At 51.8% G+C, this 18,215-nt stretch overlaps 1 protein-coding gene across 4 annotated transcripts in view; it reads left to right on the top strand.

The window, feature by feature from the left end:
* The window catches only part of SH3PXD2B (SH3 and PX domains 2B), a 79,631-nt gene that overhangs the window by 45,118 nt on the left and 16,298 nt on the right, over positions 1-18,215 (top strand). For 2 of the 4 annotated variants that reach the window (XM_075509784.1, XM_075509783.1), the window contains exons 4-6: positions 157-233; positions 4,487-4,578; positions 15,265-15,290. In XM_075509784.1, the coding sequence (XP_075365899.1) occupies positions 157-233; positions 4,487-4,578; positions 15,265-15,290 (195 nt within the window). Of the gene's footprint in view, positions 1-156; positions 234-4,486; positions 4,579-15,264; positions 15,291-15,334; positions 15,707-18,215 lie in introns of those variants that run through there. The other 2 variants (XM_075509785.1, XM_075509786.1) reach the window with 2 other exon arrangements.

Raw genomic sequence — 18,215 nt, 5'->3', positions numbered from 1 at the left:
TTAATCTATGGGAGGGAACGAGCCTTTTTTTTCAGGTACGGTGCTTTTGGCAAGAAGAGGCTGCGCAGGCAATAGGTCCTGACAGAGTGATTCAAAAGAGAGCGTTCCTGGGCATTGTGCTGACCTGCTCTTCTCTCTCCATCTCTCCTGTTTCAGGGAAGATCCTCTTCCGCCGGAGTCACATCCGTGATGTTGCAGTCAAGCGCTTGATACCTATCGATGAATACTGCAAGGTAAGGGGAGGTTTCTAGCATCAACCAAAGATGAAGCCACCTTGATCAGGCTCGATCCTGTTTGACTGATGGTATATAATGGTGTGCCAGTACTGGGAGAATGGGGCGTGTGGGCTATCCCCCACTATCAAACACTTTCTGTGATGAAAACCCACCCACTGATTCGCTTTTCACTCCACGTGATTAATGCTGAGGGCTTGGAGGCCTGGGCTTGCGGGTGCAGGGTGGCCCAGTTCCACACCAGCATGCACCCTGCTGCTGTGCTTTCCCATTCTCTTCTCCTTTCTCAGGTTGCAAACCAGAACCAGCTTTCCAGATGGGCTGGAAAGGACCTGGCTGCCTGGCCATGTCCTGTCTGGTAGGCGGTTTGGAGTGAAATGGTTGTGTGCAGAACTAAGCTTGAAGGACTCGGTTCCTCAGGGAGCCTTTCCCTTCCCATCTATTGGGAACAGACCTGCTGTTTTATGTAGAAGACACCACTTTCTTGGTGGGATGGTCCTAAACCGGGACGTAAACTCCTGTTACAGGTTACGTAAAACAGTTGTTTTCACAGGGGTAAGATGACTTGTACCTGCAGAAAATTATTGGAAGCCAACAGAGATAAGGCTGAGGCGATTTGTCCCATACTCTTGAAGAATATAAGACTGTACTTAAGTATAAGGCAAATTATGATGTTAGGGCATTTTTGGGGGGGAGGAACAAAATACTAAAGTCCACAAAAAATTATTTTCACACAAGTAAAGTATGCCACATCTCATCATGTCAAAGAAGTGCACTAGTACTTGCAGCAGCCATGATACAGTCTGGAGGTAGGACCGGTACCTCCAAAATCCAGTCTGAATGCTGTTGAAAACATATACAAAGATGGCAAAACCCAAGGGAGAAGATGGGGAAATGGTGACATATCCATCACATTCCTTAGGTGTGGGAGGTGTAGCAGTGACTATGGCCTAGGAGTTTGCATGGTGGGAGAGAATGTGGGTTTTGGGACTCAGCCAGACCTATGGAAGGGATGTCGTGGCTGGAATAACAAATGCAAGGATAAAGGTGAATTAGTAAATGCATCTTGACAGCTCTGCAGTGGGGCTGCGGGTGAAAACGACTGCAGGCCAGGATAGCAGATGAGAGCAGAGTGATGGAGATGTCCTGCAAGGTTTGCTTGGACCTGTGTGCTCCATACAGCATGGAGGAAGCTGATGGTGCAAGTAACCACTTGGCTCCAGCCGGGTGTGATCAGCCCCTTGTCTTCTGAGTCACTAAAATGTGCTGGCTACATACAGATACACACAACCGTAAATTTAGTTTTTGGGAAGAAAAAGTCCCTAAGTGATAAGATGCTGCAGCTGTCTCTTTCAGAATGATGCCATTAATGGCATAAAATATAATGAATTCATTTGACTTAACAACTGGAACATAATGGCTGATGTTATATGACCCACTTAGAGAGCCATGCTCTCCTCCTCCTGCTAATGCATTACCAAGTAATAACACGCACACTGTGCCTGGCCTTCCAGTTGCTGCTACTTAACCATAAAGCTGCTGAGCTGAAGGTGGGTGTGTGACCGAAGTCTGCAGAGATGCGGAATGAGCAAGGAGTCAGTGGGAGCAGAGAGACGTCCCTCCTGGGCACGTTGTGCTGCAGATCGCAGCCACAGGGTCCCAGCACACACTTACTGCTGTGTTTATTTGTTTATTTATACTGCTGGAGGTAGATGTTGCACGTGCTTGGAGGGTGGTGGTGCAGAACAGAAATACAAAATACCTCCTCCAACTTGGCCCTGCTGAGTGAGAATTGAGGGTTAGGTGAATATGTTGTGAACAAGTTCCCACAGAAAACTGTGTAAGAAAGTTTTTGCTTTCTTGACATCTCCTGTGAGAGAAGTAGGGTGTCTTCATTCTTTGGGAGAGCCCTGGAAAGAAGGTGGGTGAGATTTGGGGTGGAAGTAGGCGAGAGGAGCAAGGGAGGGAACCACTGCTTTCACAAGGCAGTGCTCCTGTTGAAGGGCTCTGTTCCACGTCCCGCCGTACTGGAAAATGTGGCAATTTAAGGTAAGGTGCAAGAAAAGCAGCAAAAGAATCGGAGCAACTGGTAAGAGCAACCGGTTGCCAAATGAGACTTCTAATGACCATAGGAATGATAAGGAGGGGGAGCGGAGGCCTGAAATTTCTTCCCATTTCTCCAGTTTATTCTCTTTGTGTTCTACATCTGTTGGTCTTTCCCCTGGTGTGGGAACTGCCTTCCTCCTATCTAAGGGATTTTGAGAAAGTGTTAATTGGAGGGTTGATGAAGGAGTTGCGATGCTGTGATGGTCTACCCCAGCAAGACTGGGTGGACCACTAAAAAAATTGCTGCTAGAGAATAATCCTTTCTCACTCCCTGGAAAATGGATTTCAGTGCAATAAGGCTTGTCTGTCTTTGGTAAATAACCTTTCTCCTCAGGATTGCAGGCAGCAGGGCAGGTAAGGCGACTTGCTGTGGCTCCAACACCATGGGCTGAAGCTGTGTTCTGAAGGCCCTCCCCAGGTCACTCCTTTGGGTGGCAGAGCCAGAGGTGGGACAGACATCATGCTATTTGTGCCACTATTTTTGATTTGCTGGCCATAGCTGCTGTAGGCCATGGCCAGCTAGACTACAGGGTGGCCTGCTTGACTTGGCCACCGCTGTGCCAGCTGAGTCACCTCTAGGTGGGCTTCCTTCAGGATGTCCTGAGAAATAAGCTGTGGGTCTCGCCTTTCGTCCTTCCAGCACAGGGTGTTTTCTGTGATCATCCCCTGCTATCAGAGGACACGGAGCCCTCTCCAGGCCACAAAATCACAGTGATTTTGGCATGGGGGAAATTGTATAGATCATGGGATGCCTGGAACTGGGGAGTGGTACCCAAATGGGAATGGCATCCACGCACAACTTGGTCTTTGAATAGCCCTTCCCTGAACCCAAAAGCCATGAAGTGAGTAGTTTTCTCTCTCCTGTCTCTCACATGATCTTGATCGCAACTGGCCCATGATTAGTGGTCTGACTGTCTGCTGTGCTGGCAGTGAATGACTGTGTGCTGAATGGCTGGAAGGGCTTTTGGGGGCCAGCAATTAGGTCAATATGGAGCCACATCTGATCTGTGTGGTAACCCCAGGGCTTTGCAGATGTGGCTTGGTCTCCGGTACAGACATGAGTGGAGGTTCTGAGTGGAGGTTTGGTTTGCCCGCATTGCTGTCATGAGACTGCTGCGACAGCAAATGGAGAGGAGGGGGAATTATATAGAAAATTGGTTAAACATCTGCTCCAGGTCAGGCTGCAGCACTGCTCTCTGATTTCAAATTGCCCCTTTTTCAATTGCACGGGTTTTTTTTACTTTTTGCAGTCCCATCATCTGTGACTCTGTTCCCTCCCGCTAGCAGAGAGCAGGGCAGGGCTCTTTGCCAGGCAGCTGCCCATCCCACCTTCCCTGCCCAGCCCTCGCTGCAGCCCGCGTTGGAAAGGACCTACAAGAGCTCTGGCCCAAGGCAAATATTGCTGTCCCAGACTCTGCCCCCAGCTCCCACAGACATACACGCTCTCACCCTGCAAGTCCTACTGTTGAAGCCTGTCTTTTTGCAACAGGCTTCCTCAAAGGGAAAGGAGAAAAGCAGAGGCAGCTTATAGCTCCTGCCATTTGACAGCATGCGTAGCAGCCTTCCAGCCCTTGCCCTGATGAGCTGGTGTCTGCGCTTTTGCCTCCTGTTGCTTTTCTCCCTGCCTCTTCCTGAGCTGCCGCTGCCCAGCGGAGCATTTTTGGGATGTGCTGGTCAGGGCTGATGGCACTGAGAGTCTGCCACGTGTAAACTTCCCAGCCTTTCCCGAGGAAGATGGCTCCATGCCCACAGCAGGGCTGGGAAACTGAGCCCTGCTGTGGCCGGGAAGCTGGATGCTGAGATGGATGTCCCCGTGGCTCTTACCCTGTGAGGGCACATCTGTCCAAAAGGCTGGAGCTTGGCTAAGCAGGGCCCGGGCAGTCTCTGCTTATTCTCCTTTAGTCTTCAGTTGCAGCTGGGGTGGTGTGGTGGGTGTAACTGGGGGCCGTCTGGGTCTTGCTCCACTCCGGTACGTGTTTGCAGTAGCTCTCCCCAGCCTGGCTCTGTGCTCCTGTGTGCCGGGAACCAGACAGGTGCCGAGCTCGGTGCCGTGAGCCAGTCCCCCGCGCTCTGAGGGCTTGTCCTCACCTCGGCTCCTTGCTCAGTCTTGATGCTTCCCATCACCGGTATCTCTGTTTCGTCCGCAGGCTCTGATCCAGCTGCCTCCCTACATCTCCCAGTGCGAGGAGGTTCTCCAGTTCTTTGAGACACGACCTGATGACTTGACGCCCCCCAAAGAGTAAGTTGGTTGTGTGGCTGCTGCCATTGGGGTGGTGATGAAACACAAACTACCTTGAACTTGCTGGTAACCATAAGAGTCTGACATTCATCAGTGGTTCCCCCTGTGAGTCACAGATCTGGGATTTGGAGGTTTTCTTGGAGAGGGAACATGGGCTGTGCAGCAGACACCTCTGCCCACTCAGCCACCTCCTGGCATAGCCTTCTCCAGTGGGGAAGTGGAAACACTTCTCTGGGACCCCATGAAGTGTTGGTCTCCTCCTGAACCACTTTTTGCTCACAAATGCTGGTTTCAGAAACACGGTCGGTCTGAAAAGCCTCACTTCACGTGGTTACTAATGGTCTCTGCCTTGTTTGAAAGGCTCTTTCCCTTAGCCATGTCCATGGGCCCCATCCGTAACAACGCTCCCGAGTCTTTCCATGCAAAACAAGGAACATTTGCAAGGAATCTCGCATGCCTTACGCAACTCTGTGTGGTTATAAGTCTTGTGACTATGAGCTACTTTGGCCAGAAGCCACCCATCTCTTACTAATCACAAGCAGCGTAAATCTGAGCAGCCGCCTCCATCTCCTGCTACGCTGCTCTCTCTTTTTATGCTGCATGTGACACGATGTGCAGCTCTACCAAAGGTTGAGCAATGGAGGAGGCTTGATTAATTGTGAGAGGAAAGGCAGTAAATTAATTTGACATCATTCTGTATTGGAAGGGTGTGGAGGTAGATGAAGGGATTTTGTTTTTCTCCTCTGAACAGCAACACTGAGCCTTTCAGGTCTCCAGCTAAGTATTACGCTTCTGTGGACTATATATTCTCCCTGGGTTTTTGATTTTTTTCATTCCCTCTCTTAATTCCCCCTTCCCTCCATTCCTGCTTTCCTCCTTTGGCTCCTGTCTCTATTTGCTTGGCCTGTCATCATTCCTCCTGCAGCTCACGGTCACTTGATGAGATTGGTCTGAGGGCCCCGGAGCCCATTAACTAATTGCTTGCTGTCAGCTGGTACTCTCATCTGTCCTGCCCAGCTATTGCTCACCACTTAATCTGCCACCCCAGCGGTCATCCCTCAGCGAAGGAGGCAAGCAAGAGACACAAGGAAAAGATGAGCTTGCAAGGACATTGGGTGGGGGTTTATCACAGGGGTTAACAGCCCCTGGGGCTGTTTTGGGACATGGGGGGCTTCCTGTGCATGAGTCTTGGAGCCCTGCATGAGAGGGTGGTGAGCTGCGTTGCAAAGGGAGTCGCTTATTGAACCTGCCTGTAGCTGAGGCACTGTCACGTGGTGGATTGAAGGACAGCTTCAACCTTGCACCCAGTTTCCTCACCTTTATTTTGTCTTGTAGACTGAGCCAGAAATCAGGCAGGGTGGGGGCTGTGGCCAGAACAAGGAGCACATTCAGATGTGGAGACCTTTGGGTGCTGAGGGTCAGCCCCAGAGCAGTGCAGCTCTGCTGTGTTTGAAGCTGTAGCTCCTGGCCGTCCAGCCAAGCAGCGATCAGTGCCATGTCCCTTGGGTCCAACAGATAGGGGGAGTGGAGGCGCCAGCCCAAACTCCCATCCCAAGCATGTGCTTGTGTTGTGGGGTCCATCTTCAGGTACATCCCGCAGTGTCCTGCTGGACTGCTGAGCAGCTCCTGGGTGCAAAATTGCACTCACTGCAAAATTTCCATGTGTTTGTGAGTGTTTGGCCCTTGCAGTGCTGGATGGGTGAGTGGGTGATGCACCACTGAATCCGGTGGTGGGTTGTGCTCTGTCTCGCTGCCTGCTCCTCTCCAGGGAGGAGAGGTGAGCTTGCAGCATGCAGAAGGACTTAGCAGGTGACTCTTGTCCATTTGCCTCCAGCAGCAAAATGCTACAGCATCTCAAGGACATCTCTGTTGTGTTTCCTATCCCAGCCCGAATGCCAGAAGGGTATTTATTAGCTACAATTCAAAATGCTAATTAATAAAAGTCCTTGACTCTCTCCTCTGGAGAGATTGGTGGGAGCCCTTTCCCGAGCCCCGAGTGCTGGCAGGCCGCCAGCTTACCAATAACGAGATGAGAGCTGTGATAGACGGCTGGGCTGGATCAGACGTGATGGCGTGTCTGGGGTTTGGCCGGATGTCATCATTCATCCAGCAGATAAATACTTTTCTCCGGGAATTTGAAAGGGAGCCAGGCCATGAATGGAGTGAAAAAAAAAGGCAGCTTTTTATGCTGGGTGGCTGAAAGGCAGGAATGAGGGAAGGAAAAAGGACTGGTCAGCGTGCTCGGTGCCAAGCCAAGCAGCCGCTCTCGTGGGACCATGGCCAGGACCCTTCCTGCTCCCCATCCCTCGCTTCAGCTTCCCCATCTGACACCTCGGGTCGCAGCACGCCCACAGGAGTGGCAGCTGGTGGCAGTGAAGGGGACATGCCTTTGGGTGCTGTTGGGTGCACCCTCTGCTTGATTTTTTTCTGGGGCACGGGTAGAGGATCCACCTAACTCGCACCACCCTAAAATGTGAAACCACTTTCAGGGGCCACAGTTGACTGCAGTCTGTGGAGCTCTGAGCGTAACTACAAAGGATGAATTTAGTCCTTGGATCTGGCAGTGTTTGGGAATGGAAAGAGGAGGTTGAACAGCCCATGCATCTATGTCCGGGCCACGGTGGTGTCTGCTTTTGCCAGTGCTGGGGCTCTTCCTGCGCTGAGCCAGTGCTTTCCTTCTGCTTTCCTGCAGTGCAGCTCCCTTCAGTGCCCCTTTGCCAGTGTTGGGAGCACCAACAAAAACTGGGTGCTGCTGGCTACCAGGCCTGCAGCCTGAGTTCCTCAGCCCTTCTCCATCTCTTGCCTGCTCTACAAGCCCCAGCCCTGCTGCTGGCATGCGCAAAGGGAGATCAAGCGGACGAGGACTGAGCAGAGAGGGAGAGTCAAATGCTGACTTTGCGTGTCCTTTTTCCCCCATCACTTCCAGTTGGGCGGTAGATCACAGCTGAAAGCAGAGCTGAGACATGAGTCTCCAGCAGTCGGGGGGTGGAAGAGGGAGGTGAAGCCCTGCCTCCATCCCCTCTGCACACACCCGCCAACTTTCCAGCATCCTCCTGCCTGGAGGGACCACTTCAAACAGGAGAGCGGATTGAGGTTGTGGTGTTTCCACTGGCAGTGACGATCGGTGGCTTTTGTGACGTGGATCCCTGTCCAGCAAGCTCTGGACTGGGATAACTCAACTGCTTCCACCTCTGAGGGCTGCCTGGTGGTGGGTTGGAGTGGGGCTGTAATCCGGAGGGACTGGTTACATTTGGGAAGAGATGACTCCACAGAGCAGTGGTGGGGGGCGGAGGGAGAAGAGAAATGGTTATGGAAAGAGAAATCCTCCGGAAAGTTAGCAATCTGTGGGGATGTGGGATTTTTCTCCCTGGTGTTGGATGGAAGCCCTATGAAAACCGTAGTTTCAAAGGAGAGAAATCATCAAATTCCTGCTCCCCGCATATCTCAGCAGGTCTGACCAGCAGCAGGATGCTCAGATGTTGAGGTGGGAAGTTGCTGTGTGCTCCCCCTTACCTCACATCCACCCTTTTTCAATTTAAAGCTGTTTTTAGCCACAGCAGAGAGTTTCTGGAATAAGGCTGGGGAAGTCTGAATGGCTGGGCACAAAGCCACTGCTGAGTCAAGGCATTCAGCTGCTAGCTCTCCTTGCCAGCTGAATTTCAGCTCTGCGACATGCGGGAGCCCAGGTTAACTCCATAGTGAAGCAAGATCCTAAGTGGTTATTTAATAATTGTCCACAGTGTACCAGCGGGGTGCGCTGGGGAAGGAGCCATCATCCCGCTGCTTCCCAGGGGCTGCGGAGCTGCTCTCCTCTGTACGGGAGGTACCCCTGGCCATGAGAAGCCTCCTTCTTTAAAAGCATCTTCCATTGTTTTGTAGCTGAGCATCCCATCATATATAAGACACTTAAAGTTGTTGTTTTGAACCTTTCAGCTTATGAACCCCATTTTTTTTTCCAGTGGGGGCACAGGCACCTGTAGAGCAAATTTACTATCTCTTAACATGCTTAAAAGATGTCCTCGAGCCCCTCTCCTTGCTCCCTCGGGAGGCTGTGGATTCACAGTTTGAAAGCTACTGGCTTCAGGAGTTCCTGATGTCTTTAAAAGGCATAAATTCCTCTTCTCTAAAGTATCTTCATCCTTATGTGCTGGGTTAGTCAGTCGAGCAGGCCTCCTGCAAAGGGAGGGCAGGGCCGAAAGGCTGGCATGGGCTCCCTGGCTGCCTGGACAGCATGCGGAGGCTTAGCGCAGGATTGGGATGGGCAGCAGTCCCGGCACCAGGACTCTCTGAAGGCTTGTTAAGGGCTCGTGATCTCTACAAGAGCAGATGATAGCAGAGGTGGGGCCCGTGTCTCAGCAGAGGCTGTGGCGCCTGGGATTACATCTGTGCCTGTCCTGTCTTTGGAGACCCCAGCTGGGGCTTTGGCCAGTGAACTTCAGCTGCTGCTCCTCCCTGCTTGCTGAGGTTGCTTGGCTTTCCCAGCCGCTACCACCCAAATAGGTGTACTGGGAGCAGTGCTTTCCGCCTGCTGGGTGGGCCGTGGGCTGGTGGGAACCGGAGAAACCCCACATCTGACTTGCCTAGTCTGCAGGTGGATGAGAAACCTCCTCCTGCCGCCGCTAAGCAAACATCCTCCAGGAAAGGCATTGTGCATGTCGCCTGGGCTGCTGCTTCCCAGTTGAGCTGATCTTCAAAGCTGTTCGCGTGAAGCGAGAGCGGGTGGCTTTCCCTGCCACCATCTCAGCCAGTGGCATTGCTGCAGTACTGTGCTCTGCTTTAGAAGGTGGCCTCTGGGGCTTGGTCCTCTCCTGGCAGGAAGGCAGCCCAGGCAGGCGGGGGGTGTCCCTCTGGCCTTGATCTGCTAACGCAGGTCCTGCTCACAGCAGTGGGTCCCTGCCCCAGCTTCCCAGCACTCCTGGATCTTGGTGGCTGCAGCTTCTGCTGCCACAATTTATGGTTATACACCCTAAAGACATTGAAAATGGAGGGGGGAAGCACAGAGAAACTACATTTTCATTCCAGTGATGTCTTCCAGCTCTGGCACCGAGCTGTAGGCAGGTGCAAAGCCTCCCTGAGGATTTTGATCCAAGGTACTGGTCTGTGCTTTGCTTCTGCCTGCCAGGAAGCATGAGCAGCGCTCAGGGACAGGGTCCCTCCACGGTGGCCTGGAGCCCACCTGGCGTTTGCCACCACACAGCAGGAGCTGGAGAGACATTTTGCACTCTCAGCAAGTTTCACCGCAGTTTCCATACCCCCGGCAGAGGGGCTGCCTCTCCTCCCCTCCTTCTCCCAGCTTTCTGGAGAATGGCTCCTTTTCTCCTTCCTCCCACAAGCCTGTCATGCTGGAGCTCTTTGTTCCCCCAGAGCACCAGCAAGATGTCTCTGTCACTTTGGCTGCCGTGTGCGGTTGCAGCATTGCAGCTCCTCTGGGCAAACACACCCCAGGCAAACTCCACTTGCAGCAGGGCCGCTGACAGCAGCCAAAGCCTGGGACAGCTTTTAAAATTTATTTTCTTCCTTCCTTTATGTACATGCAGGCACCCTCTGAGCTCACATCCCCAGCTTGCCTTCCTGCTATTTCTCCCAAACAGCCCTTGGCTAAAGGGAGAGGACTTCAGGGTGTTTCAAGGGCAGTTCAGCTCTGCTGCTGTGGATGTTTTCTTTGCTGGGGTGCAGGACCAAGAGCAGAGGGAGTAACCCCGCTCCTCCCTGCCGTGTGCCAGGGGAAGCATCACCGGTGGGAGAAGGGGGACGGGCAGGACCCAGGTCCCGTGTGTGGGCTGAATCCCAGCTCTGCTGAATCCCAGCTCTGCTGAATCAGCAAAGGGTCGTGATGGCTGGGGGCTGCCTGTGCTGTCTGGGCTGGAAGGTGCATGATAATGAGCTGGGACCTGACCAGATGAGGAAGCATATGCTGCTAACAAGGGTATGCCTGCAGCAACTTTAGCAGCCCGTCGTTATTCTATTTATACCGAAGCCCTGGCAATGTGCGGTTAGGTGGGGGTGGCACTGGCAGTCGCAGTAATGGATTGCTTCCTGCACGCAGACTGACAGGGACTCCAGGCAGGCACCAGCCCCTGTAAATCAGAGAAGGGAGAACTGGGCTAAAATGACAATCAGCCCTGATGTGATCTGACTGTGCTAGCTTGTCTCCCGTATGGGCTAATTGAAAGGTCCTGCTTAGGGCCACAGTGCTGGCAGCCATCGGTGGGTAAAAGATTTCTGTTTGATCCAAAGCACCAGAAGAAGACGCTGGGCATAAACATGTTTCCATCATTGCAGCGGGGACCAAATCTCTTCCTGCCCCTTGTTTCCATAACTTGGAAGTGCAAGCTCGTAGCCAGTGTCTTCCAGAAGCAAGTCTCTTCTCTTCCTGCTTCCCTGTAGCTTTTCGTGTGCTTACCTTTCCTCATAGTTGAGCTGTACCAGGAGCAAACATTTTCCTTGTCACCCTTGTGTGGTGTTTTGGGGACAACAGGGGCATGAATCTGGGCCCAATCCTGGGCCAGGTGACAGGGGGTTTAATAGAAAAAGGGGAGGCTCAGGTCCCTGCTCCAAGATGGAGTGGCTGCTCCATCTAGGAAGCCATTCCAGGAGCTTTTGCTGGTAAATTAGAGATCCCTGAGTTGATGGATGTTGGTTTGGATAAGGGTGCTTGCTAGCTTGTGGCTTTTGAGCCATGTCCTGATATCCAGACAAATTACAGCTTGTATAATGAATCGTTTGTTTTGCAGTTCAGCTGGTGCCTACGTGCAGATTCACCAGGAGCTCGGGCTAGATCTCAGCTCCAAAATAGTGGTCTCCTTCACTCTGCTGAGAACTGTCTTTCCTAGATGACAGCAGACAGAAATATCAGAGGGGTTGAATCACCTCTGCAAAAATACACTTTGTGCCAGTGCAAGCCCCTTGCATGGACAAAGTACTTGATTTTCTGTGCTGACAGGGCAGCTTTCTGAGCCCGAAGGTTCAGCTTGGCCAACTCTCCAGTGGTTAAGCACAGGGGTAGCACCAGCACCGCAGCGTGGGGGACAGGGGCTCCATTCACTGCTCAGTGGAGCATTTGCTAAACATCAGTTCTCCCAAACAAGAGCTCTGTTGTACCCCAGTTCTCAGTCTCTCTTGCCTGCATAAACTTTGCTAACATCTCCAACCTTGCTGAATACTTACAAGATTAACTACCTCCTGATAGCTATGCTGATGGCATTACTGTATTACAGAAGGATTTTTTTCTGCAGGAGATGTTTTCTTGGAATGGTGACCTCAGATCCATCTCGTCTTCCACATTGATCGTGGCTCCTGTATGGTTAGCTTTGCAGCAACTGGAGTTGTCTTCCTTGCATTGGTGCTCCACTGTCCCTCTCCAGCTCTGTGAGCTGGCTGTGGTCAGGGCTGTGGGGCAGCAGGGGTGGTGCTGAGATCCCCGAGCCGCATGTTGGGACACCTTCCTCCCGTGAGTCCCACTGCAAGGTGGGCTCTTCTGCGTGGCAACCTCAGAGCCACCTCCCTGCAGCACACCGCGGTCTGCCTAGCTTAGCAGCCACCAACATGAGTGCCTTAGGAAAGAGTTTAAAGTCAAGCAAACTTGTAACGGTTCTTCTCTAGACACTGTCCTCACCTTTAGGGTTTCCCTGGTTTTATAATTAATGGGTTTTAATTAACATTTCTTTCCTGAATTATGACCCTGTAAGCCCATGAAGACTTTCAGTGTCCGCAGTATCCTGCAGTAAGGATTTTAACAGCTCACCTACATATTGCTGAAGAACAGCCAGCTTCTGTTTGTTCTGAACCTACCTCCCAAGCTGTTAGCTTTGCCTCATGCCCTTGCTGCAGCCTTGCGCTCCCCATCTCACTCCTTCCCATCGCTGGATCCAGACGGATGCTGTCTGATACACTAGAGAAGATGCTTGAGAAACCTGACTCTCTTTTCCTAAAAAAAGTGGCATGAGGATTATTAATTGGTGCTAAGAGTTCTCCACGTGTAAAAGTTTCCTTTCAGGATTGCACTGGGGATTTATTAGGTTCTTGAAGGACACTGAACAGATCCCACTGCAGCCTGAGACTGCCTTGTTGGCTCAGTGCTTTAAGTGAGACTCCAGTCACATGGGAACCCTTGCCTTCAGTCTTCCTGACAAGGAGCTGGGAAAGTCCTGGGAAGCAGCTGGAGAACCAGTCCTGGGTTTTACCACCTGGGGAGCCTTGTAGGGCTGGTTGGTGGCACACAGTCATAGCTGTGTATGGGTGCCTTGTAATTGTGCTGTGACTGCCTGGTTCATCTGCACAGCCGGGCTGTTGTGGGGGTGAGAGCTAAGTGAGTTTCACAGTGGAAGGCAGAGTGGCCTTTCCTTCTTCTCTTCTTCTGGAGCCACCAGTTTCCAGGAAGCCATGCATGCAAGCTCTGCTGTGTGCCTTTCTCTGGTCCCTGGGGAATGGAGGAGGAGGAGATGCTGCCGGGAGTTTATTGCTGTTTCCTGTCTTGTCTGAGCTCTTGTCCCCTCTGAGGTGGTGGGCTGGGGCTGCTGGTCTTCAGACCTGCAGCTCTTTGTATCCGTGCCAGGAACAACCCAGCAGCAAAGTGAAATTGCAGCTCCTTCCTTGCCCCCTCACTCAGACGGAGCAGCCGGTGAAAGGAAACAGGAGGATGAGTTACAGTAATAGGTTTAGCAGATGGCAGGGGAAAAACAACAATTATTTCCATCAGCGCCCTCCTGTCAGCACGAGGGTGCCATGCCCACCTGCTGATCCCCAATGTGCTCGTCTGGCCTTGCTTCGCCTCCCTTCCCTGCCATACCGCTGAGCTGGGGTAAGTTTAATGGGGCTTATTGATAAACTCTGATTTAGCTCTGCAATGTGGTCTCTGTTTAGAAATGTCTTTGGGATGCTCTGTCCTCCATTGATCTCTGCACCTGGGACATGGTATTCAGGTCTTTGCACAGGTCTGTGGTCTCTGAACTTAACAGATAGTCTCCAGTTTCTACATAACAATGTCCCATTTTTTTCTAGTCCATCTTTGTTGCATTTCATTTAATTTTATTGATAGCTCCATGGATGAGTACCAGAGGTTTAAGGTGCAAAGGGAGGGGGGGACTGGGAAGATAAGGCACTGCGAGCAAGACGCATTGCCAGGATGGGTGGGCAGTCTTTGAAGGCAGCCAAGTCCTGCCATCACCCCATCGCTCTAGGGGAATAAAATGTCTGCAGTAATTATGGCCTGAAAATGCAGATAAGCTTGAAAGAGAACAAAGCATAGCCCAGCTCTGGCTGGCTTTCTTGCTGAGCATGGAGGGATTTCTCTGCTTGGCCTGAAAACAAAGGGGAGGAAGGGGAAAAGGTTGTTTTGCCAGTGGACTTGATAAGCAGATGAAGGGGCTCCTGGGGTCCATGTGGGCTGGTCCAGCCGCCTTTCCAAGCAGTGGTCAGGCAGCTCAAAGCCTCAGGAGGGTCCTCTTACCACCAGGTGAATGTTTTCCTCCTTGGAAGCTCCAGTGCCTGCTCTGTGCTTGTTACTCTTTCTGGAAATAACAAGGATCGATGCGTGTCTCCTGGTACCAGAATATTTCATCTTGGCCAGATGGTCTTGATCTGTCACACATGTGAGTCTGAGGAGCGGGGAAAGCAGTCTCCTCCATAAGTGAACAGGGAACAGGTTACCATCACCCCACACCACAGCAACATTTCAAGGCCACAGTGGTGAATTATGTGAAAGTGTTGAGAGCCCTTTTGTAGCAACATGGACCGCTGTGGTTGGGCTGAGGACAGAGCTAGTGCATTTGTTTGGGTTTCAGGCTGGTTGGGTGTCTTGGTTTGTTACCCATGATTTTTTGAGGCTTTTCTGGGCTCATTTTTCTTTGATTTGGTGTTTGTTTTTTAATCATGAAATGCCCAAGATTTCATTGTGCCTGAAGAGGGTTGTGCTTCTGCCCTGGGTTTGAGGCTGTTCAGCAACCATGTTTCTTGGCAACATTCAGATAAGAGAAGGGACCCAGGACCTGTGGTTTCTAACCCCTCTCATCAGCGGTGTGGCCAGTGTTGGCCGTAGCAAGAGGACTTGGGCTGAAGCTACCTCATTGCTTCCTCATAACCACCAATAGCTCCTGCTTGCTCTGTCCTGGAGGCACTTTTTCTGCTGCACAGCCCTGGTGTTCATCCTATCTACAACACTTTAATGACTTGTTCTGTTTTGGGGTATAAATGTTTGCCCCTTCCCCAAACACTCCCCATCCTTGTCCCCAAGAGAGGTGCGGGACATGGAGGAACTTCAGTATTTCCCTCTGTCTGTCTTCGAAGTGGTGCCCCCTTCTGTAGGAGCTGTGGTCTGTACTGGGAGCAGTTCTGGGGGTTTGGGCTTCCCCAGCTCCTGGTTCTGCTGCCAGGTCATCCCAGTCCACCTGCCTTCGCCAAGTGACATGGTGGGAGTAGTGGCTGTCAGACCAAGCCACCAAGGAGCCCAGGCCAGCAACCGAGCCTCACCCTGGGAAAGACGAAATTACTAAATGGGGCGGGAGAGACAGGCTGTTTGCAAGGCGGGTGATGCCCCATGTCACCCATGGGGACATTAGTTGGTTGAGGGAGGTCAGTGGCCCTGCCAAGGCCTGCGCTGCTGTGCTTTCCTGTGCGGGTTTGTTGTTTGACCAACAACCAACCCAACTACCCCATCCCTCTGCTGACACTCTTTCTTCTCTTTTTCAGGGAGCCCATTGGAAAGAAGAGGTCTGGTAAGGACTCCTTTCCTCTCCGCCAGTTCCACCAGCTCCTCCTTTCACCCACAGCCATGGTCTCCTGGACTGGGACAAGGGTCCAGCCCCATGGTGGGCCAACCCCTGGCTGTGCTCCCCTGTGGGGTGTGGGGCTTCCCGACATGGTGTGCCACCTCCGTCCACCCAGGGTTTCACTGCAGCCTCCAAGTCCCAGTCTCATGTCCCCCTGCGCCTCCCGTGGCGTTCCCAAAGGTGGGATGGATGCCCGCAGCTCTCCATGCTGCGCTGGCCTCCCTGTTCACTCATTAATCAAGTCGTTGCCACCGTTGCTGCCACCCTCCTGTTCATTTCCCTCCCCGCCTCATGCCTTGTCTCCCGTCGTTTTGTTCCTCCATCAGGGTTTATCCAGAGAACGGCCTCTTTCCTGCAGAGAGGTAGTAACAGCTGCTTGCTACCTGGCCCTTGCTCTCGCTTTGCCTTTTGCCGGGGGGACACCTGCTCGGGCTGAGTGGGCAAGCCCCTTGCAAGCTGTCACATACCCCGTAGCTTTCTGTGGTGGCTGGTGGACACAGGGCAGTAGTGGAGAGGAGGTACGGCAGGCTAGGACTGGTGCTTGGCTGTCAGTACAGCTCCGCATGCCGGGGCTGTGTCACAGGTCTTGGGTGAAGGGCAGGGCTTGGTGTGCAGCCAGGAGGATGGGGATGCACGATTTCCCAAGTCCGAAGGAGGGTCCGAGCTGCGTGGTGGTCAGCGAGAGGTTGAAAGTCTTCCGATGCAGCGGTATGTTCTGCTTTTTGATTGCACCAGCTGGGACCCTTTGGGTGGATGATTGGATCCGGGATGCTCTACCCCTGCTCCTCAAGGGAGGGAAACATCTCTGAAAGACCCCCTAGTTGGTGTGTTTTAGTGGTTATCTGAGCTTCCCAGAAAGAGGAGGAGAGAGGAGGGGAAGAGCCTTCAGTCTGTGGATTAGGGAGGGCATCTTTCAGCTACTGGAGCCACAGAAGGTATAAAAATAGTGTGAGGGTCTTTGGGAAGGAAGGTCTGAGTCTTAGCTGGATGGAGATTCTGCTGAAATAGATTGTGGAAAAGTTTTTGGCCTGAGAGTTGGCACTGCCATAGGCTGCATAAGCAAATTCACTTGTAGATGAGTGGGTTCCTCTCGGAGGAGAGAGAAAAGGTACAGGGGAGACTCAAAGACTTAATTCCACTTTCCTTTCTTTTCTACTGGATCTGCGGGGCATCCCTCCCTCAAGAACTGATGGTGTCCCAGCCTCTTACCTGAAACTAGTTGTAGGATGCTTATGAAAAGCTCAGATGTTGTTTGCTTGAACAGTGCCTTCTGTTTTGCTCTGTTCTCATGGGCAGGTCATAACTGGGTGCTTTCCTGATTGACTAGCATGGATTTACCAGTATAGTTAAAATGTTCAGACAACATTTTCTCCTCAAACTCTTGAATGCTGCAAGGTGTGTCTGTCAAAGCTGGACCTTGGGATGGTCATTTTATAGCTCTCATGAGCCATTTGCAAGCACAGACTGCAGTTTTTGTACTAGCTTTCTTGTGCTGGAGTGGTGGGTCTTCAACTAGCTTTGGAGGCAGAGAGAAGTCTCTGGCTGTGGGTGGGGACAAAAACAGGCTGCAATTTTTTCCTTCTCCTCTCTTTTGCTAAAACAGAGGTAAAATAAAGATACAATCTCCCTTGTCTTGAAAACTTCTCTTGTGTGCTGGCTCAGCGGGAACATTTGGTGAATAAGGGAAAGGTGTTATGTTTCCCTATGAGATCAGTGTGTGTTTAGATTACTTTGAACCCAGTCCACTTATGTTAGGCAAGAGAAAAGAAGACCTCTCTAAGGTTGAGGAGAAGAGGAAAAAAATTTCTGCTGCATAACTCAATTCTTTGAGGGCAGAATTCAATTTAAGGATGCTGACTGCTAGAGAAGCAGGAGCTTTTCTCCTCTTTGTGTACACAGCTTCGTCCTGCCTTCTCGCTGCAGGTTTATGGGCAGCTTCATTCTGCCGTCCTGTTGGCATGGTGGGTTTATACATGACACAGGGATGTTGCTGAGGTCAAAGAGAAAATGCTCTTTGGGATGCTGTTTGCTTGGCACCATTGAGAGGGAGGGAACAGGGAGAATCTGGGTAACATCCAAGCCAGAGCCTGCCCTGGCAGGGCAGGATGCGATGTTTTGCCCATGGCACCTGGCGTACGTGCAGTAGCCATCAGGGAAAGATGTTTGCGTGCAGTAAGGTTACAAAGGGCCGATGCCTTGTGCCAGATGTGTTCAGAGACTCCTTTCACTATCTTACATTTTCTGGCAGCAGAAACAGAGTTTGGTTCTGCTGCTGTCACCCCGAATCCTCTTCTACCTTGTGGAAGTCCCTGATTGCTGATCGGTTCCTCAAGCCAGGCCTGCTTTGAGGTAGCAAATACGCAGCAAGGCACAAAAAAGGCTCTTTCAATAGGGATCTCCCTGAGGAGGAGGCAAGCAATAGCTGTTCAGGAACAAAACCAGTGAGAATTGTTTCCCAATTGCTTATTTCTCCCAGCATTGCCAGAGAGGGGGTGAGCTGCTCTTCAGGAGAGCATTGGAAAGAGCTCCCGAGCTCCTGGCACAGCAAGCCCTGTTTTGAAATGGGATTTAAGCAAACACTGGGATGCGAAGTGGGTTAAAGCGTTGCCTGCCCTCGGCCTCCTGTGGTGACCAAGAGACATTTGCTGTTGCCAGGAGGGCCCGGTGTAAGTGAGCATTGGAAATAAAATCTGCTTCCTCTGCTGAGTTTTTTTACCAGTATTTGTAATCCCACATGTCTGTGAGCCTTAGGCATGGGCCCAGGCTCCGTACAGCCTGCAACTTGCAGGGGGGTGGATTATTCCCCAGGCTCTGAAGACTGACTTGGCCACTGATTTAGGTACGTCTAAAAGTAGTCATCATATCAGTCCC

This window comes from Mycteria americana, chromosome 8 (genome assembly GCF_035582795.1).
Source record: "Mycteria americana isolate JAX WOST 10 ecotype Jacksonville Zoo and Gardens chromosome 8, USCA_MyAme_1.0, whole genome shotgun sequence".
NCBI lineage: Eukaryota > Metazoa > Chordata > Aves > Ciconiiformes > Ciconiidae > Mycteria > Mycteria americana.
This window is presented reverse-complemented; position numbering and strand designations above follow the sequence as displayed.